General features: G+C 44.4%; 1 protein-coding gene across 1 annotated transcript in view; it reads left to right on the top strand.

Moving 5' to 3' along the window:
- Positions 1–397: 397 nt before the first annotated feature.
- LOC146805527 (lysozyme g-like) overlaps positions 398–27,060 on the top strand; it is a 36,762-nt gene continuing 10,099 nt past the window's right edge. Inside the window, exons 1-3 of the mRNA XM_085622789.1 lie at positions 398–464; positions 1,240–1,313; positions 8,586–8,684. Coding sequence (XP_085478915.1) covers positions 1,271–1,313; positions 8,586–8,684 — 142 coding nt within the window. The 5' untranslated portion in view covers positions 398–464; positions 1,240–1,270. The remainder of the gene's footprint in view (positions 465–1,239; positions 1,314–8,585; positions 8,685–27,060) is intronic.

The following is a 27,060-nucleotide window of genomic DNA, read 5'->3' on the forward strand; positions in this document are numbered from 1 at the left end:
TGGGCAGCCTTCCCAGCCCCACCTTGCCCTACTATGAGTTACTTTGGGAATTTCCAGTGTTGCCACCATGTGCATTGCACACACATCAGTCATCATAAATTGCCGTGTTTGCCTGCCAGGGGTGATGTCCAGTGCATTGCTTAATATAATTAGTTCACTAGCGGAAGGCTGTATTTGGATAATCGGGTTGGCTTACTCAATCAGGTGACCTTATCTAATTGAGGTTCCAAACGGTCTGTCAGTTCCAGGAAGCCACAGGCACACAAAGGAGGGATTTCTTAACTTAATTTTGGGAGGACCAACATTTAATGTGTTACTTCCCTGTTGCTCAATGGGCACTTGCACAATCAGGTCTCTTCATAAACAAGGGTGGGAGTGGCCCCAGTCAGCAGGCTTTATAAAGCTCTCCTCTCAAGCAGCCAAGTCAGGGTGAGGGAAAGAGCCCAAAGATTAGCATCCCACAGGTACGCTGGCTCCTGTAGATCGAGTGGGTAACTGATACAGCAAAAATCTGATTCAATCGATCATGAGAAGGGAACATGAACAAATGTATAGAAATGATCAGTCAGTCAGTGGGGTGTCAGGTGTTGGAATCGATTCTGTGAGGCAGATGTATCGTTTTATCCACTCCTACTCGACCAATTGTAGAGGGAATAGGATGGTTAAATTTGATTCGCATGTTTATATTTCAGTTTCAAGTGGGTTGCACACTTTAATTATTTATTTGATGAGTGTATTTGCATAGCGCAGAACTAGCCACAGGAGAAGCAGAGCCTTTACATAGAGTTTAATGCAAGTACATGGAAACTAGTGTGACAGGTACCATTACATAACATTTAAATTATCTCAGGTTCCCCTACATGTGTTTGAGCAGCTCATGGTGGCAAGGTTTTGTCCTTGCACTCTGTTGCTTATGGTCCCATAAATCTATATATATCTATATGTATCTACATATCTTTATCTACATCTATATCTATATCTATATATATATATATATATATATATATATACAAAGAAAAATCTTGGACGAGCGATAATTTCACAATTTCAACGACTTAGGAAACTTAAGAGCTCACAAATGACTCTGACTGCAATCATACAGATTTATATATGCACAAGTATGCTGGTACATTTTTTATTTTTTGTGTTCATTATGTCATGTCATGGTGGTGTGCATTTTCAGTTAACTCTGTTATACCATCCATAATATTCATTATTTTTGTGTTGTCTTTGCTTCAGGTTTTTAGGCGGCTGAAAAACAACTGGCGCAATGTTGGCTGTATTCATGTGCCTCTGCTTAGCTGGCTCCATTGGTAAGTGCTGCTTTCGAGCAAACTTATGGAATTCACTTTTTTATTAGGCGTGATAATGCACTGTGTGCTCCATTTATTCTAGCAAAAGTATCGACCCAGAAAGAAAGCTTGAAAAGAGAAAGAGAAAAAATACTCTCTCTGAATTGTTCCAAATGGTACATAAAGGAAAAAATTATACTGTTACTATTTATAGCGCACTTTCCTATCCCATAAAAGTCCAAAGCACTTTATGAATTGTCTAGTAATTAGCTACTCAGTATGTAACATTTATATAGAGTGTTAAAGTGTTCATGAAGTTATGATTTCCCTAAACATTTAATTACACTGGTGCACAGAATATTAGAGCACTGCAATGTTGAGCGCTTCATTGAAGACAATGAAGTAGCTTCGGGCTTATAATGGCTGGTAGAAGCCTTCTGCTCCAAAAATCTAATGTTTGTCTTTCTAGTTCTCCCTTTTTAATTCAGTACATTGCACCGGTAGGACCTAAATACGACTTTTGGTGGTACAGGGGTGGGTGGCCGGCCACTGACACACCCACAATCTGCCAAGAGTTGTGGCCTGTCAGATTACAGATATTTTGTAGTTTGGTGGGCGGTGTGATGGTTCCCTCTGTTGTGCTTCTTTCAAAGGTGGCGGTGCCTACAGAAAAAACACCTCACAAGGTTCATTCACGGCATCAACTGTAACATCCATGCCGTGCAGGAACCGTTGTGCATGCCTACAGGAGTGCACATGTTGTGCCCCCATGTGTGCACACACAGGGTGCAGAGGCACAAGGGGGCCCTGTAGGGCTCCTTTGTTTCCTCTCTGCCAGGGTTTTCATGGCGGTGGAACTGCCATGAAAACCCTGAAGGAGAGGAAACTCCTAATATGCTTTATGGGACCACAGCGGTCTCGCCACGCTTATTGCGACTTCTGACTGCCGTGCCACCACCAGGGAAAAGAAATTTCCTGGTGGCGGTCCCCGGGCGGACCGACTGCCTTGTCGTAATTGGGCAGTAGGACTGCCAGAGGGGCAGTGGCTGTCCACCACCTCCATGCCACCATGAGAGACTTGAATTAGGCCCTTAGTGGGTGGAATGTTCTGATACCATTATGGCCCTCCTACTTCAGGCAATACCAGTTGTTAAATGCCCTCTCCCATGTTTTATGCTCTCCCTGTGACTCAGGCATACAACTCAGATTCAGGGCCATAATAACCAGTATTGCCCTCGTCAGTGGACTATATGGCTATTGTTTATTTGGATAGTGATATTGTCAAACAGTGAATAGCTAGACACGTTATCAGCTCAATCTGGCCTGGGAGGAAAATTGTTATTTTATTAATAAAGTTCAAACCCAGAAAAACAGTAATGAAAACAAAACAAATCACCACTAGCAATCCTGTGTTCCCTCGCCTATTTTTATAGTATGTAATAAGCAGCAGATTATGAGAAACAAAATCTGATTTACAGTAATTTAAATGGACACTTCTAAACTGATGTGACTTCTTATGCACTAACTGGTTTGTTTTCAAAACTCTATCTTTCACTCACTCAAAAAAATGTGCAACACAAGTACATGTGCACAAGGCTTAGTACTGCGCATCCCTCTAAGACGTGGGCCCTTACCCCTCTTACTTCTCCTCACATAGGTGAATGTATGGCCACTGGAATTATGCGGTAAAGGAAGGCCAAATTATGCAGTAGGGTTGAGTAAATTATGCATTAAGAAAAGGCCATTTTTAAACTTGTTAACACTGCCTGGGCATTAGTTGCAACTCATTAGTATTAACACTCAAACACAGCGTTAAGCTACGGAAAAGTGTCCAGTCAACCTTTGCAATGGGCCTCCCACTGCACAGCATCACGCTCTGCTGCATTTTTAGTCACTTTTGCAGCGCTTGAGCTAAAGTCACATTTTTTGTTTCTTAAAATCCGCAGATTATACAGCAGATGATGAATTATGTGGTAAATGCGGAAAATTTATAATTATGCGAAAATTGCTGTGGCCGCACAATCACATAATTCTACTTGCCCTGGTTATATGCAATTAGTTAGCTGACTTCCATCAGACTTATCTTCCTCCGCCACAGAAGTAGAGACGTGCTGAAGAAAATGGCCTACAGCAGTACTCTGCTAAAAGAAAATGTTGGAATCTCAGAAATGTGAATGTGCTTCCCGAACTCGTGTTGATAGAGCCCGAGCTATGTGACAACACTTGATAGATAGGAGCTCCACAATATGAGATGTTTCTTTAATGTGCAAAGTTCACAATAGGTTTAATAGCTGATAACTTTCTGCAGTCGCCAAATTCCCTAAAAACTATGCAGAAGTACGCATTGTTTATATTTGCTTGTTTTATTTAGACGTGTATATAATTTAATGTGACTAGTGGATACACATATAAATAGTTTGTGTTTACATGTAACCTGAATGACAGCAGACTGTCTCAGTATATAATTATCACCCAACTCTTTTTAAATCTAATTTATGGAAGAATACATTACAAGACAAAAGCACAAGGGGTGTACTTACCCGTTTTTTCAGCCTAAACTCCTCATACAAACAAACTTGAGAGACACCTACACACTCTCGCATCAGAAAGGGTGCCAAAGAAAATGGAAAAAAGGAAGGGGCAATAGTGTGGGGAAGATAGACAGAACACCAACACAGAATGGATTTAATTAAACCAGGGCTTTAAAATGGCAAAAAATAAGTGCAGAAACTAATTAAAATGAGCTAGAGATGTGGTGAGTGGGCGGGGCTTAGGGCAAGATATGATGATACTTTAATGGCTTCTATACCAGTTGCAGAACATACTAAAACACATGAGAAATGTTTTTATATAAACAAAGCAGGTTAACTCATGTTATAGGAAATGATAGCCAAACGCGATGATATTGTTAACATTTCCATGTTTTATAATATTTGCAGCTGCTTCATGCCATACTGTTATTTGCTGCTGTTTGGCACAAAACAATATATTCTTGAGCGTGCACGCACACAGAAAGAAACAAGCAGATACACACACACAAAGCATTCTGCACATTTCCTTTAAAATACCTCCTGAGGGCGTCCCGATTCTTTCCCTCTTTCTCTTGTTTTTCTCTTTCACAAAAACATGCACGCACAAGCAGGCAAACACACAGACATAAGCTGACACTCTTGCAAGACTCCTCACCTCAGATGGCTTCCTTAATTGCCGCTATCAGCGGGCTGCCTCAATTCAGGTTTTGGCACAAATGCACACTAAGTAATAATGTGATTGACAGCACACTGCCTGAATGGACCCTGCTCTGTCAAACACAGCACGATGGTGAACACCGGGACATTATGCAAATGAGCCCACACTGAAGAGTTCAGCGTTGGCTCAGCTCAGGACTACAGAAGCACCTTGGCTGCCAGAGACAGGTTCCACTCTGACAGTCCAGTGCTGCTCACCACCAGCCAGTGAGCCCACCTTTCATGCAGTGGTGTAGCAAGGTAAGAAGGTCTTCCCCGGGCGGCATTGGGTTTTGGGGGCCCCCGCTCTTCTATGTGTTTGCCGTATGGCGGCAATCGTGGGAATATCGCCAGCACCCCCCCCTCTTCCATGCGGCATGTGCGGCAAAGTAGCCAGGTACGCCATCTGCTTTCATGAGTGCCGGAACTCTCCTCAGCAGTAGAGAGTGATAAAAATAGAAAGTGCCGGTACTCAGTACATGTGAGTACTGGCCCATTTAAAGCACTGGATAAAACAGGAGACATGGACCTCTCTAGAGCCTCGGCGTTAGGCAGGCCACAAAATCAGACATTTTACTAACGCAAACAGAACCTCAAGCACCTTGGTCCTCTATGTCGCACTAGACCCCAGCCCAGATTTTTAGCATCCAGGAGGTGACAAGCTGACTGGAGTCGCATAAAAAGTAGGTTCTGCCCCCATAAAGCACAGAGGCTTGTCAGGGAACCAGTGTGAAACCACAACTTTTTTGCCAACATCTCTTTCTTCATAGCTTGCAGCTTTTCGTTCCTCATTTGTTTCCCATGGCTAAGTAGTCTCTCACAATACCTACATTTGAAGACTCTTTTCCTGGCAGCTGCTCATGTCACCCCTAGTCTCACGGTGGGGGTTTCGTTACCCAAGACATGTCTCAAAAAGCAACTTAAAAGCACCTTGAGATCATTCAGTTAATATAATCTAGAACGTCTGGTGGCATGATTTGCACAGCTCTGGCAGTGTGTCACTGCATTTCACCTCCTGCTCCATTGGATCTCTAGTTTCATGCTTCTTTTTAAATTTCTCTTAATTTCAAATGTCATCTTCTTTAGTTTCCAACTTCAGCATTTTCTGTCCTAAGCTTTTATCATTCCATTCTGTCCAACCTCCCTACTATCTTCTTCACAATAACATTCACCAAAGCACCACTATAACCAATTTGCCTCGAGCATCCATTCTGCAAACTGCTCTGTCTTCACTGTATCTGCCACACCATCTGAAGCACTGAAAGCATGAAGATCCATCCCATGTACTACGGGATCTCTAACTATGGAAAGCTGTGCCCCGTCAAGGGAGAAGAGGCCAGATCATCTGCTGAACTTGCAAGCTGGCACCTGGCAAAGTGCAGATGCCCTGCCCAAGATCTGAGTTGGTACTCTCATCTCTGAGACAAGAAGAGAGTAAGGAATATCAGCCTCCCATAAATATTCCCCAAAAATTAAAATAAATCTTGAGAGGCATGTTCTATGGGCCATAGGCAGGCCGTGGCTAGTGGTGAGCATCGGTGACTGTCACTGTCACTTACAGCTGGTGACACAAGGCCTCGGGTACCACTGCAGTCCAATTGGATAACCAAGCTCCTCTTTTGTACAGTTTATTTTCAAGCAGTAGAGAGTGATTAAAGTATTGATTGATTGAAGCAGTAGAGAATGATCAATCAAGGCTCACTCCATGAAAGTGGTAGAGGGTTTTGAGCTTAGAAACGGATTGGTAGACAAAATTGCACTTAATTAATTCAACATTAAGAAAGAGCCATATCGTTGTGAATTAATAAGTCTCTGCACTTACGATCAAGACGGTAAAGCTATTAACACACACACAAAAAAAAATCTTACCACCTTCTGGGATAAGGTGCGCATATAAATAGTATACTTACTGCATTCGCAGGTGCACCAGTTGGGGCTGCCAAACTGGGATACAGCGTAAGAGTCTTCAGAATGGTAGGAATAAGAGAGTCAATTCAAATGGTTCTGAAACCTGGCTGAGTGGCCAGTTGGATACTAAGTCAATTCCTAGTGTAGAAATTAAAAACCTTTTTAGGGGTTCACTGATGCACCTGGTCCTTTAAACCAACGAAGAAGAGATTGGCACGGAAGCTGTAATATCAAAATAATAAGTTTATTAACCTCACATGAGGGAAACTGCGTCATGCAGTACCCTCAGGCCACTCTAGGAGACAGTCTAAGGAGTACAGAGAACAGGGGCCTTTTAGGGCCAGTTTATTGCTGAGTTAGCATGAAGACTCAAAAAGAGGCAGTACAAGTGTGCACACAAATGCATATAAGGATACATAAGAATTGCTTAGTCAACAGAGAAGGAGGAGAGACTAACCTGTTTACATCAGTAAGAATAGCCTGACAGTTACATAGTAGGACAGGGGTATTGGTAGCTACAGGTCTTTCTGAGCATTTGCAAGGATCTGGCTCAGTGCTGAGAGAGTTAACTATATCACATGACACAAGCAGAATACAAGGGCAGTCAACAGTGAAGAGGGAGAATGCACATGGCGAGCACATGGCTAACTAAAATGGCTGCCATAAAACAAAATGGCATCAGCTGATGCTAACAGCAATTGCAGCTAGTTTCCACACTAGGTGTGGAGGTATACTTTATTGTTGCTAAGGGGCTAGGGGTAGACAGATGCATGGCCTGGGATGATAATAGATAGGTTAAGGAACTAGAGATGCAATGGTCAGTGAGAGTAGGACACTGGCAGTGAGCAATGATAGTGAGTGGTCATGCCTCTACAGAAAGAAGGGCATACACTACTTCAGTGCATTAGAATATATGGCATGAAGTAACCCCTACCGCAAATGATAAAGATATTGCAAGCTAAGGAGGAGTTTCATGAGCAGATAGAGAAATGAGGCTGAAGGCCAGCTTGGTAGCTTCAACTCAGACTTGTGGTTTTCTTGGTCAGAGTGTCTGTGCAGTCAGTTGCGTTGTCTTTTTGCATCACTAACTAAGGATTGAGCGGGTCTAAGTTCCACGGTTCAAGCATCAGGCCTTATGCTCCTCAATTGCCTTTAAGTTCTACTTCCTGATATGTCTGCTTCCTTTGGGTTCTGCTGCATGGCAGGAGTGTCCAGCAGGATCCCATCATTCCTTTTCATTATTCAGTCCCACTGTGATAGGGGCACATGTGAGAGGAGTATCTGATAAACAGACACAGAGATATGCTGGTTGTTCAGTGTCAGGGCCTGCAGAAACCTGTGCCTTCATCCGTTTATTAACCTCATGACCAGGGCACGCTTCATTTGGGACATATCACTGGCACAACTCTTGGCCACAAGAGTGCAATGCGTGATTGGATACAAAGCTGCAGTGTCCAGAGACACACCTGGACTGTTTATGAGCATTATTAGTGTTGTAATAGTGACCGCGTAAGATAAGACTGCTTTAGTGGCCACCCCATGCAAGATTACCAGCAGTGATCACTTCAGTGCACCATGCACTAATTTAAAACAACATTCAATTTGGAATTCCTCTACATGGGTACTACTAGGCAGTAATAGTTGCAATGCCCCAGTCACCAGGGTAATATTAGTAATATTGCATGATTTAGCACTCAAATATGAGCTTTACATATAGTTTGGAAATCCAATTGTCTCTAAACATCAGCTTATGAGCTCTAGAAAAACACACATTTTCATTGCAAAGACACACCTTTCAGTTTTGGTATATATATATTAATTCAACTAAGCAGAAGTTTCTAAGTTACTGCGGTGGCTGCAAACAGGGGAGCTACTTCCAGGTAGATGGAGAGCTATAAGTAGCTCACAAGCTACTCACTGGAGAAGCCTGATGTAGATTCAAACAATCAAGAATGTTAGGATTTTAATTTTGCAAATGAGGTTGGCTCACAAGGAAATTTCACCAAAATGATGGAATTTCCGTGTGTACAAATTGTTTTCTATAATCTGACCTGTGGTCAGTCCACGGAGGGTAAATATATGACACCACGTGATAAATCAAAAATCTAGAATTTTGCAGACTGTCTGAGTTAGGTGATGTTTTTTTTCCTCTCTCTAGGTCTCTCCACCGGAGCTGGCTGCTATGGAGATATCAAGAAGGTTAGCACAAGTGGAGCTAGTTGCACAACTGCAAAGCAAGACAAGCTGCCTTATTGTGGTAGGTGCCATTCTATTCCCGAAGAATATAAACCAGCAGACAGGTTCTCCACCTCGCTTCATTTGCATATGCTTTTAGTGTGCACATCTGTCAGGGGTGTAAGGGAGTCAACACATTAGGCAGACGGATGACTTTAACAGATCTAGCATCCTTCTTTTAAATCACTACAGCCAATTCTGCCTCCTGTACAAATCGACTTCACAGTTTGCACAGAGATGTTACACCACAAATACATAGTCCTAAAAAGCTAGAAATTGCATTTCAATAACCAGACAATTCTCCTTTCATCGCAAGTATATACCATCACGGGTAAGAGTCAAATATTCAAATCCTCACATAAAACATATGAAGCAGTAACCTGGATGCTGTGAGGAGCATAATTAGCCTTGAAAGTTGGTTCCTGGTGCTTATGCAAAATACCTCAGAGAAGCAGGTTTCAAAGCAAGAACTGGGGGCAGCCCCCAGGATATGAGACTCCAAGTGGGAGCAAAGTGAGTCAGGTTATCAAAGTCCAGCTGTAAACCTCCAGGAAAGAGCAACGCAAGGCAGGCGTGCAAAGTCCAGACGTAAAGATCTAGGCAGGAGCAAAGCAAAACAGGCGTGCAAAGTCCAGACGTAAAGATCTAGGCAGGAGCAACGCAAAACAGGCGTGCAAAGTCCAGACGTAAAGATCTAGGCAGGAGCAACGCAAAACAGGTGTGCAAAGCCCAGATGTATAGACATAGGGAGGAGCAAGTCTACAATAGGGAGCTAAAGGGGCAGAGAACAGGTCATCCCCCACTCAATATACTGTATACAAAAAGACCTGTTCACAATGTGAACACTTGTTTAATATATCCGTTTTAATTATCATAAATTTTAGACACTGTTTTAGCTTGCGATTATTTCGTCTAAGCTGTTAAACGGTATAGTTCACTTCAGAAAGAAAGAAAGAGAAGTTTTGCATACGAGGTAAGTTAAACTGACTATCAGTTTGTCTTAAGTTTATGTCTCCAACACCCAATGTGATGAGAAAAAGAGTGAGGAGGAGTGTTGGTGCCTCACGGTAGCGCCACCAGAGAGGGTTAAGCAGGATGGTACTCGCCTGCTACCTCAAAATCTCATCATCAGCTACCAACACTCCAAAAGCATGAAAATTGTGTGGAGAAAACAATAGTTAGCTGTACAGGTGCTAAGGTGTGTAATTGAAGATGAAAAAGAAATAAAGAACTGTGCTCTACTGTGTGCACCGTATCGAACCCCATAAAGATATACACTGATATCGTAAAAAGAGCTAATTCACACTGGCTTGCATATTTTATTCTAAGCTGCGTGATGGCTCATATGTTTAAAATGCCGACATGTTTCATTGCCACTGGACAAAACTCACGGCAATTTCTTCAGGGCGTGGGGTTTGTTCGTTTCACCCTGCACCTCAATTTATCAATTAAAAACAGTTCTGTAGGAGACAAAAGAAAACATACACAGACATAACAACACAGATCAAACTTGGTTGGTAACCTGTTAACTTAGGACAAATGTCCTATGTATTGTGTTACAGAACACGCATTAACATATTTACCGGGATCTTGCCCACCATGGGCATACCTTTACCCTTTAGTCCTTGCGGCTCTATGTACGCGTTCAAGGCTCTACGTATTCCACATCACTCGTAAATCTGTAATATATAATGTACAGTGAGGATAGCATGATTGACAGTATTTGGTGTCTCAATCATTATTAATGCGGAAGTATCTCCCTCCTGTTTCAAGTGGTTCCCCCCATCTCGGGGTTTGAATAACAAATGTCTCGTGTTTGGCTTCCTATTAAAAAAATTTTGAAAATGTTAAAAAATGTTCCCTTTAATATGGCAGACCCTTTATGAAGTTGTAACCTGGCCCATTAAACTTCCAAGACTCCCACTCTAACCTTGGTGTCCCAAACTGCCTGTTCTTTGGCCTGAATCAAAACTAATTCCCCGATTGAGAACCGTCTATCAAGACTCACCGTGATAGTGTTCGTAACTGGCGTTGACTCAGCCCAGCAACAACACGGGCATTCAATTGCGCAGTTTAAAAACGTCATTGCGTATACCACGTGGCTAGCCTACGTGGGACCCATTCAAACACAAGGCTTGATGTGCTGTAAAGAGGGGTTGCCATCTTGGAATGGGAAATGCCGTATTATGCCTATCCCCATCGATCTACGCAGACAAACTCCTGCATGTATTTATTAACCAGTGTATAATGATAATCACTGTATATACCCCCACCTATTGACGGCCTTCCAAGACACCAAAATGGTGTATTTCATGGGGCGCTCCTACACGTGTGTGTCTCTATGTAGTTTTTCATTTGAGGTATTACGTGATTGGATGTCACGGATACCATTCAGAAGGCTTGGTGTGGTATAAAGGAAGTTGCCATCTTAAAATGGGGAATATCGTGTTATGTCTGTTCCCATTGTTTTGCAAAAATGTACTACTGCTAGTATCGGCTACTTCCCAGTGAAGGGTACTGAGGAATGTGTGTACATCAACCAATTTACCACCTTAAAAGCACCCGAGGTAACGTATTTTCCTAAGATGTTCCTACAAGTATATGTCCTTATGTAGTTTTCCATTGGGAACTATCCGAGTCATAAGTATAGTTAATCCACCCTGTTTGGTAACCCTCGTGTGTAAACGGCTAATACATTGCTCATGGCTTGGCACTGAAGACTGGTGACTCTCAATGATATGGAGGAAGGGGTCCATGAATCATACGTTCACCTTGCTCCATTCAATAAGGTCATTTAGTCCATTTTGGTCCACACCCTCTTGATAAATCCACCGTGCTTCCCTGCTACTCAGTCTGGATTCAATATTAAACTTATCGCCTGTAACTCTTTCTAGCACTGTCCAGCGCACTTCTTGAGCAGTATGTTTTTTTGTTTGAAAATGTTGTACCAGTTTGGTACTCAATTTACCTGCACGGAGTGTGCTTAGATGTTCTTGTATTCTTGTTTTTACCTTCCTGGTGGTAAGGCCGATATAGTGAAGGTCGCAGGGGCATGTTAGTCTATAAATAACATGCGAGGTGTTACAGTTGCTGAATTTGTTTAAAAACCAGATCTTGTTGTTTGCAAGAGTAACATTTTTAGTGGGCGATGTAAATGCGCACACAGAGCAATTTCCACAAGGGTAATGCCCCGGGGGGATGTTTGTCTCACGTGGAGTTATTTTAGGTCTGGTGTGGACCAGCCGGTCCCGGATGTTCGCAGATCTTTTGAATGCAAAACGGGGTGGAGGCATTTGCATATTGGTAGTGCTAAGCAGATGCCAATGCCTACGGATAATCTGCCTGATTTTGGTGGAAAGTGGTCCAAAGGTAGTGACCACTGGAATACATTCACCTTTTTCCCTAGAGGTCTTTTCCAACAGGGCTGCACGGGGCGTGTTGTAAGCTCGTTTTTTTGCCTGTCTTATGACCTTCCTGGGATATGCTCGATCTTGTAGCTTGGTAGCCAATACATTGGATTGTGCAGAATATTCCTGTATGGTAGAGCAGTTTCGACAATATCTTAAAAACTGTCCTACGGGCAGGTTGTCACGGAGGGCCCTAGGATGGTAGGATCTGTAATGTAAGAGGGAGTTTTTGTCTGTTGACTTATGATGAACCCTGGTCACCAACCTCTCATTCTTTGCTTGAATGTCGAGATCCAGATATACTGCACTAGTTTTGCTCATTTCCCACGTGAACTTTAAGCAGTCGTCAAGGCTGTTAAGCCAGACAAGAAAGTCCTTCAATGCCTCCTCCGTCCCTTCCCATATACAAAGTACATCATCTATGTATCTCTTCCAGAGGACAATGTTCCTCTGGAAGAGATTGGTGTCTGAATGGATATGGTACGCCTCGAACTGGCCCACATAGATGCAGGCCATACTGGGGGCAAATGTAGCCCCCATCGAAGTCCCCGACACCTGGAGATATATTTGGTCCTTACATGCGAAGAAGTTTTGGGTCAATGCGATCTCTATGCACTGAAGGACGAAGGTTTGGGGGCAGTCATAAAACCATTCAGAATCCCTCAGGGCACGCGCTGCTGCCACCAGCGTGGCCTCCTGAAGGATACTGGTATACAACGATTCTATGTCGATGGTTACAAGATATTGTTTTGCTGGATTATATGTGATATTCTCTAAGATTCTCAACACGTCCGTGGTGTCCTGGACGTATGAGGGTTGGGTGATGACACATTCCCTTAGGAAAAAGTCCGCAAACTGGGATAGCGGTTCTAATAGCGATTGGATGCCGGAGACGATAGGTCGTCCCGGAGGAGGCTGTTGTTTCTTGTGGATTTTGGGTACAATATAAAACGCCGGCATTCTCGGTTTCGTGTTGATCAGGAATTCGGCTTCCTTATATGTGACCCATTTCTTTTCTTTGGCCTCGGTTACCAGTTGGATAATGGTCGCCTGCAGGTCATTGGTGGGGTCCCTCGCTAGAGGTTTATAATTGCAGCGATTCCCCAACAATCTAGCCACCTCTGTGTCGTAGTCGGGTGTATCCATCACCACCACTGCCCCGCCTTTATCGGCTGGCTTAATGGTGATTGTTTGATTGTTTTGTAGGCTTTTCAATGCCTGCCAATCTCTAGAAGTCATATTGCTATGGTCCACAGTCTGCATGCTTTGTTCAATATGACCAATATCCTGTAGGATCTTGTGTTCAAACACAATTGAGAAGGGCGCCGCAAATTAGTACAAAAATTGGATGTAGTGTCCTTAAAAAGTTTTTTGCCGGGAAGGAAAAGGACACTACATCCAATTTTTGTACTAATTTGCGGCGCCCTTCTCAATTTTGTCCCCCTGGAAACACAACAGGTCCAGAAACTGTGGTGTTTGAACAGAAGATCCTACAGGATATTGGTCAGATTGAACAAAGCATGCAGACTGTGGACCATAGCAATATGACTTCTAGAGATTGGCAGGCATTGAAAAGCCTACAAAACAATCAAACAATCACCATTAAGCCAGCCGATAAAGGCGGGGCAGTGGTGGTGATGGATACACCCGACTACGACACAGAGGTGGCTAGATTGTTGGGGAATCGCTGCAATTATAAACCTCTAGCGAGGGACCCCACCAATGACCTGCAGGCGACCATTATCCAACTGGTAACCGAGGCCAAAGAAAAGAAATGGGTCACATATAGGGAAGCCGAATTCCTGATCAACACGAAACCGAGAATGCCGGCGTTTTATATTGTACCCAAAATCCACAAGAAACAACAGCCTCCTCCGGGACGACCTATCGTCTCCGGCATCCAATCGCTATTAGAACCGCTATCCCAGTTTGCGGACTTTTTCCTAAGGGAATGTGTCATCACCCAACCCTCATACGTCCAGGACACCACGGACGTGTTGAGAATCTTAGAGAATATCACATATAATCCAGCAAAACAATATCTTGTAACCATCAACATAGAATCGTTGTATACCAGTATCCCTCAGGAGGCCACGCTGGTGGCAGCAGCGCGTGCCCTGAGGGATTCTGAATGGTTTTATGACTGCCCCCAAACCTTCGTCCTTCAGTGCATAGAGATCGCATTGACCCAAAACTTCTTCGCATGTAAGGACCAAATATATCTCCAGGTGTCGGGGACTTCGATGGGGGCTACATTTGCCCCCAGTCTGACCTGCATCTATGTGGGCCAGTTTGAGGCGTACCATATCCATTCAGACACCAATCTCTTCCAGAGGAACATTGTCCTCTGGAAGAGATACATAGATGATGTACTTTGTATATGGGAAGGGACGGAGGAGGCATTGAAGGACTTTCTTGTCTGGCTTAACAGCCTTGACGACTGCTTAAAGTTCACGGGGGAAATGAGCAAAACTAGTGCAGTATATCTGGATCTCGACATTCAAGCAAAGAATGAGAGGTTGGTGACCAGGGTTCATCATAAGTCAACAGACAAAAACTCCCTCTTACATTACAGATCCTACCATCCTAGGGCCCTCCGTGACAACCTGCCCGTAGGACAGTTTTTAAGATATCGTCGAAACTGCTCTACCATACAGGAATATTCTGCACAATCCAATGTATTGGCTACCAAGCTACAAGATCGAGCATATCCCAGGAAGGTCATAAGACAGGCAAAAAAACGAGCTTACAACACGCCCCGTGCAGCCCTGTTGGAAAAGACCTCTAGGGAAAAAGGTGAATGTATTCCAGTGGTCACTACCTTTGGACCACTTTCCACCAAAATCAGGCAGATTATCCGTAGGCATTGGCATCTGCTTAGCACTACCAATATGCAAATGCCTCCACCCCGTTTTGCATTCAAAAGATCTGCGAACATCCGGGACCGGCTGGTCCACACCAGACCTAAAATAACTCCACGTGAGACAAACATCCCCCCGGGGCATTACCCTTGTGGAAATTGCTCTGTGTGCGCATTTACATCGCCCACTAAAAATGTTACTCTTGCAAACAACAAGATCTGGTTTTTAAACAAATTCAGCAACTGTAACACCTCGCATGTTATTTATAGACTAACATGCCCCTGCGACCTTCACTATATCGGCCTTACCACCAGGAAGGTAAAAACAAGAATACAAGAACATCTAAGCACACTCCGTGCAGGTAAATTGAGTACCAAACTGGTACAACATTTTCAAACAAAAAAACATACTGCTCAAGAAGTGCGCTGGACAGTGCTAGAAAGAGTTACAGGCGATAAGTTTAATATTGAATCCAGACTGAGTAGCAGGGAAGTACGGTGGATTTATCAAGAGGGTGTGGACCAAAATGGACTAAATGACCTTATTGAATGGAGCAAGGTGAACGTATGATTCATGGACCCCTTCCTCCATATCATTGAGAGTCACCAGTCTTCAGTGCCAAGCCATGAGCAATGTATTAGCCGTTTACACACGAGGGTTACCAAACAGGGTGGATTAACTATACTTATGACTCGGATAGTTCCCAATGGAAAACTACATAAGGACATATACTTGTAGGAACATCTTAGGAAAATACGTTACCTCGGGTGCTTTTAAGGTGGTAAATTGGTTGATGTACACACATTCCTCAGTACCCTTCACTGGGAAGTAGCCGATACTAGCAGTAGTACGTTTTTGCAAAACAATGGGAACAGACATAACACGATATTCCCCATTTTAAGATGGCAACTTCCTTTATACCACACCAAGCCTTCTGAATGGTATCCGTGACATCCAATCACGTAATACCTCAAATGAAAAACTACATAGAGACACACACGTGTAGGAGCGCCCCATGAAATACACCATTTTGGTGTCTTGGAAGGCCGTCAATAGGTGGGGGTATATACAGTGATTATCATTATACACTGGTTAATAAATACATGCAGGAGTTTGTCTGCGTAGATCGATGGGGATAGGCATAATACGGCATTTCCCATTCCAAGATGGCAACCCCTCTTTACAGCACATCAAGCCTTGTGTTTGAATGGGTCCCACGTAGGCTAGCCACGTGGTATACGCAATGACGTTTTTAAACTGCGCAATTGAATGCCCGTGTTGTTGCTGGGCTGAGTCAACGCCAGTTACGAACACTATCACGGTGAGTCTTGATAGACGGTTCTCAATCGGGGAATTAGTTTTGATTCAGGCCAAAGAACAGGCAGTTTGGGACACCAAGGTTAGAGTGGGAGTCTTGGAAGTTTAATGGGCCAGGTTACAACTTCATAAAGGGTCTGCCATATTAAAGGGAACATTTTTTAACATTTTCAAAATTTTTTTAATAGGAAGCCAAACACGAGACATTTGTTATTCAAACCCCGAGATGGGGGGAACCACTTGAAACAGGAGGGAGATACTTCCGCATTAATAATGATTGAGACACCAAATACTGTCAATCATGCTATCCTCACTGTACATTATATATTACAGATTTACGAGTGATGTGGAATACGTAGAGCCTTGAACGCGTACATAGAGCCGCAAGGACTAAAGGGTAAAGGTATGCCCATGGTGGGCAAGATCCCGGTAAATATGTTAATGCGTGTTCTGTAACACAATACATAGGACATTTGTCCTAAGTTAACAGGTTACCAACCAAGTTTGATCTGTGTTGTTATGTCTGTGTATGTTTTCTTTTGTCTCCTACAGAACTGTTTTTAATTGATAATTTGAGGTGCAGGGTGAAACGAACAAACCCCACGCCCTGAAGAAATTGCCGTGAGTTTTGTCCAGTGGCAATGAAACATGTCGGCATTTTAAACATATGAGCCATCACGCAGCTTAGAATAAAATATGCAAGCCAGTGTGAATTAGCTCTTTTTACGATATCAGTGTATATCTTTATGGGGTTCGATACGGTGCACACAGTAGAGCACAGTTCTTTATTTCTTTTTCATCTTCAATTACACACCTTAGCACCTGTACAGCTAACTATTGTTTTCTCCACACAATTTTCATGCTTTTGGAGTGTTGGTAGCTGATGATGAGATTTTGAGGTAGCAGGCGAGTACCATCCTGCTTAACCCTCTCTGGTGGCGCTACCGTGAGGCACCAACACTCCTCCTCACTCTTTTTCTCATCACATTGGGTGTTGGAGACATAAACTTAAGACAAACTGATAGTCAGTTTAACTTACCTCGTATGCAAAACTTCTCTTTCTTTCTTTCTGAAGTGAACTATACCGTTTAACAGCTTAGACGAAATAATCGCAAGCTAAAACAGTGTCTAAAATTTATGATAATTAAAACGGATATATTAAACAAGTGTTCACATTGTGAACAGGTCTTTTTGTATACAGTATAGGGAGGAGCAAACCAAGGCAGGCGTGCACAGTCCAGATGTAGGGATCTAGGAAGGTGCAAAGCAAGGCAGGCATACACAGCCCAGATGCAGAGATCTAGGAAGGAGCAAAGCAAGGCAGGCATGCAAACCCCAGATGTAAGGTTCTATAAAAGAGCAATGCACGAAAGGAATATAAAGTCCAGATGTAAGGATCTGGGCAGGATCAATACACAACAGGCGTGCAAAGCCCAGATGTAGTGATCTAGGAAGGATCAAAGCAAGGCAGGCGTGCACAGCCCAGATGTAAGGTTCTATGCAAGAGCAAAAGCACGAAAGAAGTGCAAAGTCCAAATGTAAGGATCTAGGCAGGAGCAAAGCGAAACAAGCGTGCAAAGCCCTGATTTAAGGTGATAGGCAGGAGAAAATCAAGGCAAACATGCAAAGGCCAAATGTAAGGTTATAAGCAGGAGAAAAGCGAGGCAGCTGAGTGGTACCATGCCTCAGAAGGATGGTAGAATTTCTAAGGTAACGCTCAGTCAGTATCAGGTTAACATATTTCAGAGGTAAAAGCTGCTGACCCAAAGTGTTCTTTATGGTGACTTGAAAAACCTGGAATTAGGAATATAGTTAAGCTATTCCAAAACACTCACTGTTGGCTACTCTTCAGTTTTAGGATTATAATATGGGACACGGGTCCTTGCTTCCTGAGGATTAATTGTTCAGATACAAGTAGATGAGCAGGTGTTTTTTTTGGTTTACATTTGAACTGGTCTCTTCAACCCACTGAATATGAACATTTTGATGGGTTTTCAGGATATTCATAGTGAATATTCTGAAAACTTGACAGGATTATACAAAGGACCACTGGAAATATGTGGCAGGGGAGTACCAAATTATGCAGCAGGGTTTTCAAATTCTGCAGCAAGGAAAGGAAAATAATGCAGCATAATGAGACATTTTTGTGATAGTATTACCTCATTATTTTGACATTTTTACATGTTATCACTATCTGGACAAAGGTTCTGCCTAATTATTACGAGGCTGACATCCAAATACAGCAATAAGCAACAGAAAGATGACCAGTCAACCTTTGCAAAGAACCTTCCCCAGAGGAAACTTTTGATCAATTTGTAATAAAATTAAAAAAATTGGGTAAAATCTGCATATTATGAAGTAGAAGTTGGAGTACGTGGCAAATTCATCAAATACATTACTATGCAGAAAATTCATCGGTCGCATAATAGTATAATTCCAGTGGCTCTAATTATACTGTTTGTTGTGTTGAAAAGCCCTAAGTGACAACAATATCGTTCAATCAGTGTGTTTAATTAACTTAAGGGGTGTGAGAGCATTCTTGATGGTAACTTCCATAGATGTCAGTTCAGTAAAATGCCTGGGGTAGCAGAAGTTATATCACATGCCTCTTGAAACCGATGACAACTCAGGATGTGATGTCACGTAACCTTGACATTGACAATACAAATGATGTTACACAAACTTTATCCTATGTAATATCATAGAAAATAACACCACTCACAAATAAGCTCTGGCACGGTCAATAGGTTTGATGCTTGCGATCGAGTGCTTAAAAAAACTTGTGTGTGAGTGTTGAGTATGTGCTGCGGTGCAAAACAAACTAAATAAGAATTAGCAAAGCCAGTACGTCTAGCCTTTCAAAAGTACAAGCAGCCCTATTGGCTGTGCCAGTGCCTTTATTCCTCCAAATGGTCGCCTTGCACATCTAGACATGGCAAACACCTCAGATTGCTTCTTTCTTCTTAAACTTTATGGGAAAGCATTCACAATTGCAAAAACAACAATTGATGGATAGAATGCAGAAGAATGTCATACATTCACCCCAGGGTTAACATTCACCCAGGGTTAACAGCCCTCATCAGCCTGGATAGCTTGACTCCAGTGACATGGAGAGCACGGGTCCCACGTCTGGGCATACCCATCCCACTCGAGGTGACAAATGCAAAAACATCAATTGATGGACAGAAAGCAGAACAATGTCATACATTCACCCCAGTACAGAGATCTGGGCCTACATCCATCATTTTTTTGCTCACCATGCCATTCCAGTTTAGACCCAGCCATATGCAAATCAGTCTTGACCCTGCGCCCAATGGGAGCAGTCCAGCCCGAACTGCCGAGCCAGGTCCCCCCTGGACTGGAAACAAGTATCCATTGACCGGTTTCGGCTAACAGCCCTCATCAGCCAGGATAGCTTGACTCCAGTGGCATGGAGAGCACTGGAACCACATCTGGGCATACCTGTCCCACTCGGGGTGACAAATGCAAAAACAACAATTGATGGACAGAATGCAGAACAAGGTCATATATTCTCCCCAGTACAGAGATCTGGGCCTAAATCCATCGTTTTTTTGCTCACCATGCCATTCCAGTTTGGACCCAGCCATATGCAAATCAGTCTTTACCCTGTACCCAATGGGAACAGTTCAGCCCGAACTGCCAGGCCAGGTCCTCCCTGGACTGGAAACAAGCATCCTAGGACCGGTTTCAGGCTAACAGCCCTCATCAGCCTTGATAGCTTGACTCCCGTGGCATGGAGAGCACGGGACCCACGTCTGGGCATACCCGTCCCACTAGGGGGACAAATGCAAAAACAACAATTGATGGACAGAATGCATAACAAGGTCATATTTTCACCCCAGGACAGAGATCTGGGCCTAAATCCATCGCTTTTTTGCTCACCATGGCATTCCAGTTTGGACCCAGACATATGCAAATCAGTCTTGACCCTGCACCCGATGGGAACAGTCCACCCGAACTGTCAGGCCAGGTCCTCCCTGGACTGGAAATAAGCATCATAGGACTGGTTTCAGGTTAACAGCCCTCATCAGCCTGGATAGCTTGACTCCAGTGACATGGAGAGCATGTGTCCCACGTCTGGGCATACCCGTCCCACTCGAGGTGACAAATGCAAAAACATCAATTGATGGACAGAAAGCAGAACAATGTCATACATTCACCCCAGTACAGAGATCTGGGCCTACATCCATCATTTTTTTGCTCACCATGCCATTCCAGATTAGACCCAGCCATATGCAAATCAGTCTTGACCCTGCACCCAATGGAAGCAGTCCAGCCCGAACTGCCGAGCCAGGTCCCCCCTGGACTGGAAACAAGTATCCTTAGACCGGTTTCGGCTAACAGCCCTCATCAGCCAGGATAGCTTGACTCCAGTGGCATGGAGAGCACTGGAACCACATCTGGGCATACCGGTCCCACTCGGGGTGACAAATGCAAAAACAACAATTGATGGACAGAATGCAGAACAAGGTCATATATTCTCCCCAGTACAGAGATCTGGACCTAAATCCATCGTTTTTTTGCTCACCATGCCATTCCAGTTTGGACCCAGCCATATGCAAATCATTCTTAACCCTGCGCCCATTGGGAACAGTCCAGCCCGCACTGCCAGGCCAGGTCCTCCCTGGACTGGAAACTAGCATCCTAGGACCGATTTCGGGCTAACAGCCCTCATCAGCCTGGATAGCTTGACTCCAGTTGCATGGAGAGCACGGGTCCCACCTCTGGGCATACCCGTCCCACTCAAGGTGACAAAAGCAAAAACAACAATTGATGGGCAGCATGGAGAAGAATGTCATACATTAACTCCAGTACAGAGATCTGTGCCTAAATCCATAGTTATTTTGCTCACCATGCCATTCCAGTTTGGACCCAGCCATATGCAAATCAGTCTTGACCCTGCGCCCAATGGGAACAGTCCAGCCCGAACTGCCAGGCCAAGTCCTCCCTGGACGGTAAACAAGCATCCTAGGACCGGTTTCGGCCTAATAGCACTCATCAGCCAAGATACCATGACTCGAGTGGCATGGAGAGCGCGGGACCCACGTCTGGGCATACCCGTCCCACTCGGGGTGACAAATGCAAAAACAATTGATGGACAGAATGCAGAAGAATGTCATACATTCACACCCAGTACAGAGATCTGGGCCTAAATTCATCGTTTTTTTGCTCACCATGCCATTCCAGTTCGGACCCAGCCATATGCAAATTTGTCTTGACCCTGCGCCCATTGTGAACAGTCCAGCCCGAACTGCCAGGCCAAGTCCTCCCTGGACTGGAAACAATCATCCTAGGACCGGTTTCGGGCTAACAGCCCTCATCAGCCAGGATAGCTTAACTCCAGTGGCATGGAGAGCACGGGACCCACGTCTGGGCATACCTGTCCCTCTCGGGTGACAAATGCAAAAACAACAATTGATGGACAGATTACAGAACAATGTCATCCAATCACCCCAGTACAGAGATCTGGGCCTAAATACATCATTTTTTTGCTCACGATGCCATTCCAGAATGGACCCAGCCAAATGCAAATCAGTCTTGACCCTGCGCCCAATAGGAACAGTCCAGTCTGACCTGCCAGGCCCGGTCCTCCCTGGACTGGAAACAAGCATCCTAGGACCGGTTTCAGACTAACACCCTCATCAGCCAGGGTAGCTTGTCTCCAGTGGCATGGAGAGCACGGGACCCACGTCTGGGCATACCCGTCCCACTCAGGGTGACAAATGCAAAAACAACAATTGATGGACAGAATGCAGAAAAATGTCATACATTCAACCCAGTACAGAGATCTGGGCCTAGTTCCATTGTTTTCTTGCTCAACATGCCATTCCAGTTTGGATCCATCCATATGCTAATCAATCTTGACCCCGAACTGCCAGGCCAGGTCCTCCCTAGACTGGAAACAAGCATCCTAGGACCGGTTTCGGGCGAACAGCCCTCATCAGCCAGGATAGCTTGACCCCAGTGGCATGGAGAGCACAGGACCCACGTCTGGGCATACCCGTCCCACTTGGGGTGACAAATGCAAAAACAACGATTGATGGACAGAATGCAGAACAATGTCATACATTCACCCCAGTTTAGAAATCTGGGCCTAAATCCATCGTTTTTTTGCTCACCTTGTCATTCCAGTTTGGACACAGCCATATGCAAATCAGTCTTGACCCTGCGCTAAATGGGAATAGTTCAGCCCGAACTGCCAGGCCAGGTCCTCCCTGGACTGGAAACAAGCATCCTAGGACCGTTTTCGGGCTAACAGCCCTCATCAGCCAGGATAGCTTGACTCCAGTGGCATGGAGAGTGCGGGACCCACGTCTGGGCATACCCATCCCACTCAGGGTGACAAATGCAAAAACAACAATTGTTGGAAAGAATGCAGAACAATGTCATACATTAATCAATGGTGTGTCTATTGCTTTCTCGCCCTTAGTGTGCAGGAATGCCCAGACGTGGGTCCAGGGCTCACTGTGCCACTGGAATCAAGCCATCCTGGCTGAAGAGGGGTGAAACCCCGAAACCAGTCCTAGGATGCTTGTTTCTAGTCCAGGGAGGATCTGGCTTGGCAGTTTGGGCTGGACTGTTCCCATGATGCACAGGGTCAAGACTGATTTGCATATGGCCAGCTCTTAACAGGGGGGGCATGGTGAGCAAAAGAATGATGGATTTAACCCAGATCTCTTGACTGGCAGTGAATGTTTTGATTTGTTCTGCATTCCGTCCCTCAATTGTGTGTCTTTTGCTTTCTCGCCCTAAGTGCACCGGGCGTGGGTCCTGGGCTCATTGTGCCACTGGAATCAAGCAACCCTGGCTGAAGAGGGGTGAAACCCCAAAACCGGTCCTAGGATGCTTGTTTCCGGTCCAGGGAGGACCTGGCTTGGCAGTTTGGGCTGGATTGTTCCCATGAGGCACAGGATCAAGACTGATTTGCATATGGTCAAGTCTAAACTGTGGTGAAATGGTGAAATGGTGAGCAAAAGAATGATGGATTTAACCCAGATCTCTTGACTGGCACTGAATGTTTTGATTTGATCTGCATTCTGTCCTTCAATTGTGTGTCTTTTGCTTTCCTGCCCTAAGTGCGCCAGTTATGCCCAGACATGGGTCCTGGGCTCACTGTGCCACTGGAATCAAGCTATCCAGGCTGAAGATGGGTGAAACCCCGAAACCGGTCCCAGGATGCTTGTTTCTCGTCCAGGGAGAACCTGGCGTGGCAGTTCAGGCTGGACTGTTCCCATGAGGCACAGGGTCAAGAGGGATTTGCATATGGCCAGGTCTAAACTGGGGTGGCATGGTGAGGAAAAGCATGATGGATTTAACCTAGATCTCTTGATTGGGGGTGAATGTTTTGATTTGTTCTGCATTCCGTCCATCAATTGTGTGTCTTGCCTCGCATTCACAGGCACGGACAAGTTAGCAACCAGGTAGCAATGTTCAGCGACATTTTACTTCAGCAAAAAACAAAATTAATATAAAACAATGATTTGGATATAGAAGGGGAGGAGCACAACAGAACCACACCTTTGGGGATCTGGGTGCTGATAGGCAGTTGGGAGAGGGCAGAGGGCAGACGGTAGATAGGGCAAGGAAAGCCATGTGTTCCCATGCAGTGCTGAAACACAAATGAAAAATTAGTTCCATGAGATAAGCAGTGCAAAAATGCATGCCATCCAATCAAAAGGATTGTACAGAATCTAGGTTGGAGAGCCATCAAAGCAGAAGCATCGAACTGAGATAGACAAGAAAGCCATCCAACCATGGTCTAGGTCTTCAACAGCTGCAGGTGAGCCCTACAAATTAGATCGCTTTTTCATACAATTCATTTTTGAGCTAATTAATTAAATACGTGATGACAGAGGGGAGTTTTCAGATGTAAAATAGTCCATCGTACATTCCAGTGGAGGTTGAAGAATAAAATGAACAACCAATAATAAGGTGAGACTAAAATACTCCTACGAGCCGATCAAAGATTTTATTGACAATGTATCAAGCCAGTGGCTCAAAGCTCCTCAGCCAAAGAAGCCAATGGCAATGGTTGAACTAAAGTCCCTTGGAGTATTTATAGAAATCAATATATTCACCATGAATAGCTGATGCATCATTTAAGGTTAAACCTAAGTAAGCATTTGCATATCCTATGTGACTGGCTTCCCTGTAATAAACAAACTAGGCATAGGGTTACACATTTATTCTGTGCAGGTTTTTTATAATCAACATTTTTTTAATGATTTTTGCTTTGAAAACAAAGAACACATCATTCCACACACTGCTGCATAGAAAAACCATTATTGTGTGCATTTGACATCGTGAAGAGGAAAGAGTCTGCAGCCGCTTCACCTGTGACATAATGTTTTTGATTGCTAAATGTATCTGTCTGCAATATGCTGTGGCACTGGCAGTATGGAACTCATAGAAGGTGACGACAGCTGTCTGTAGCCAGAGGTGAAAACTAGCATATGTCAAGGTTGAGATAATGAGAAAAGAGGCACTTAGAAAATAAAATGTAAGTTTTGTAGCCACCTATATATTATTGAGATTGATGCAACAATATGTCAGGGACACATCTAACACCTATCAAGGCATAGTTATTACACGTCAGACAGTCATCACATGTCCAAGTAAAACATGATATGCCTAATTTGAGTTTGAAATGCCTACTGTAGTCTTTGGTATCCAGCACCTTTATAAGCTAACAGACTCTTCACACAAGGGTTCATTCAATGGACCCCAGTCTTACCTTCCCTGATATAAACAGCTACAAAGATCACACAACCCAGCACCCAACAACGGGATCTCCACAGAGCTCCCGTAGTTCACCTCTACCATGGTTTGCAGTGCACCATGGTATTGGAGAAGAGAGATACCCAGAATGGTTTCAAATGCGCTTCTATTTTGAGTTGCATTATGCGTGGTGCACTAGTGTTTTCAGTACAGAGACATCTCACAGCGCTCCTCTTATGAGAGTTACGGCGCACCTTACAGGTGCAGTACTGAAACAAATGTTTATAGACTGCTTCTAACCCGACTGCCAGTTTATCCTGGTATCCCAGTACTGACACATTCACAGAGCTCTCGCTTTCTTTACGTACACTTCTGGTCAGAGGCTAATTCACCAGAAAAGGAGCTTTAAGGATAAATGCACTTTCTTCAAGGATGTGTGTGTGCAGTGTGGGCGGGGTTGTGACTATATGTGCCAGTTCCAACCCAATGCTGGCCTGAGAAAGGCATGGTTAGTCCTGGCTGTCCGAATATCACCCCGAAGGAGGTGCTTAGAGCTAGGACTGCATGTCACAAAATGTCTCTGAGAGGCTGGGGTGGCCCTATGGAAAGACGATACCGCAGTGGAAGGATTTGTGTGTGTGAGGAAAGAGCTTGGCCCCAGAGGCCAGCATAATCCCAAGTGTGTGGAAGCAACATTTCGGGGCAGATTTACAAGCTCCTTGCGCCACTTTTGCGTCACTTTTCCCATGTTTAAAATGACGCAAAAGTGGCGCAAGGGGCTTGTAAATCTGCCCCTTCATATTTAGCCAATGTGAAGTGATAATATACTATGGGGCAGATTTATGAGGCCCGTTGCACCATCGGAACGTCACTTTTTGTGACGTTCCGTGGTGCAGAAGCCTGCGTGATATTTATCAGGCAGCACTGAGCCACTTTTTGTGGCTTAATGCTGCCTCATAAATATCAGTCCCTTTAACGCAGTGTTCTGCGTTAAAGGGGCGTGCAATGGGTGTTGCTGGGGGCGTTCCCAGCAACATCCATGGCCTTTTAACACTGCCCCAGATTTACGAGAAATCGTAAATCTGAGGCAGCGCCAAAAGCTTACGCCTCCCCAGGGAAGGCGTAAGGGAGGCGCAACGGGGAGAAATATCTTTATTTCTCCTCGTTTTTCCTTTTTCTATGTGTGCTCACCCATACAAAGAGGAAAAACCTCTTGTGATTATTTTTGTATAGAAAGGTTTCCCTTCCTGTACAAAAATATTCATCTCCGCAACGCAGGCACCCTTGCACCATGGTGCAGAGGTGCCTGCGTTGACGCAGGCAGCCCATTGTGCGCCGGCGCAGGGGAAAAGGACAGGAATGCGCCACATTTTATAGATACGGCGCATCCCTGCCCTTTTCTTTTGCCGTAGGGAAGCGCAGCAGGAAGGCCTGCTGCGCTTCCCTACGGCAAAACCTCATAAATCTGCCCCGCTATTCCTAGTGTTTCCTGAGTAATGTCCCTGAGAAGGAATCGGGAGATAGATAGCTGCCACAAACGCGAAGATGGTGACCCCTAATCTAAAAAAGAACCCCAAAAACCTGAAGCAGCGATCATATTCTGCAAAAGTAGATTAGAGATAATTACACAGAATCTTGCATAGTATTGCAGTAAATGCACGTCATTATGTCATACAGCAAAATACGCGAGTTACGTCCACCCCTAATCTCTAAAATGCACTTTTCCAGATTGACCAGGACAAAAACGGCAAGGAGTCTGTGAATATGCTGTGGTGGGAAGTGTGGTTTCACTCATCTGCCTGCAAGATCAGACCCCTTCCCTCTGTCGTCTGTTTTTCCCATTTCTTCCAACTGCTACAGGGAGGAAAACTCCCATATTTTTCTTCCACCAGCAGCTCTTGAACAGCAGACAGGAGGCTGCTGAGAGAGTAATGGAGGGACAATGAGTCAAAGTTCCTACACTCTCTGCCTTCCCTAAACCCAGGGCAGCCTCCTATTCGATGGTGAGACCTTGGACATTGAATAATGGGAAATAAAAATGGTTAGAAGGACTCAGCAAGCCTCTACCTTCTGT

This window comes from Triturus cristatus, chromosome 8, assembly GCF_964204655.1.
Source record: "Triturus cristatus chromosome 8, aTriCri1.1, whole genome shotgun sequence".
Taxonomy (NCBI): Eukaryota; Metazoa; Chordata; class Amphibia; order Caudata; family Salamandridae; genus Triturus; species Triturus cristatus.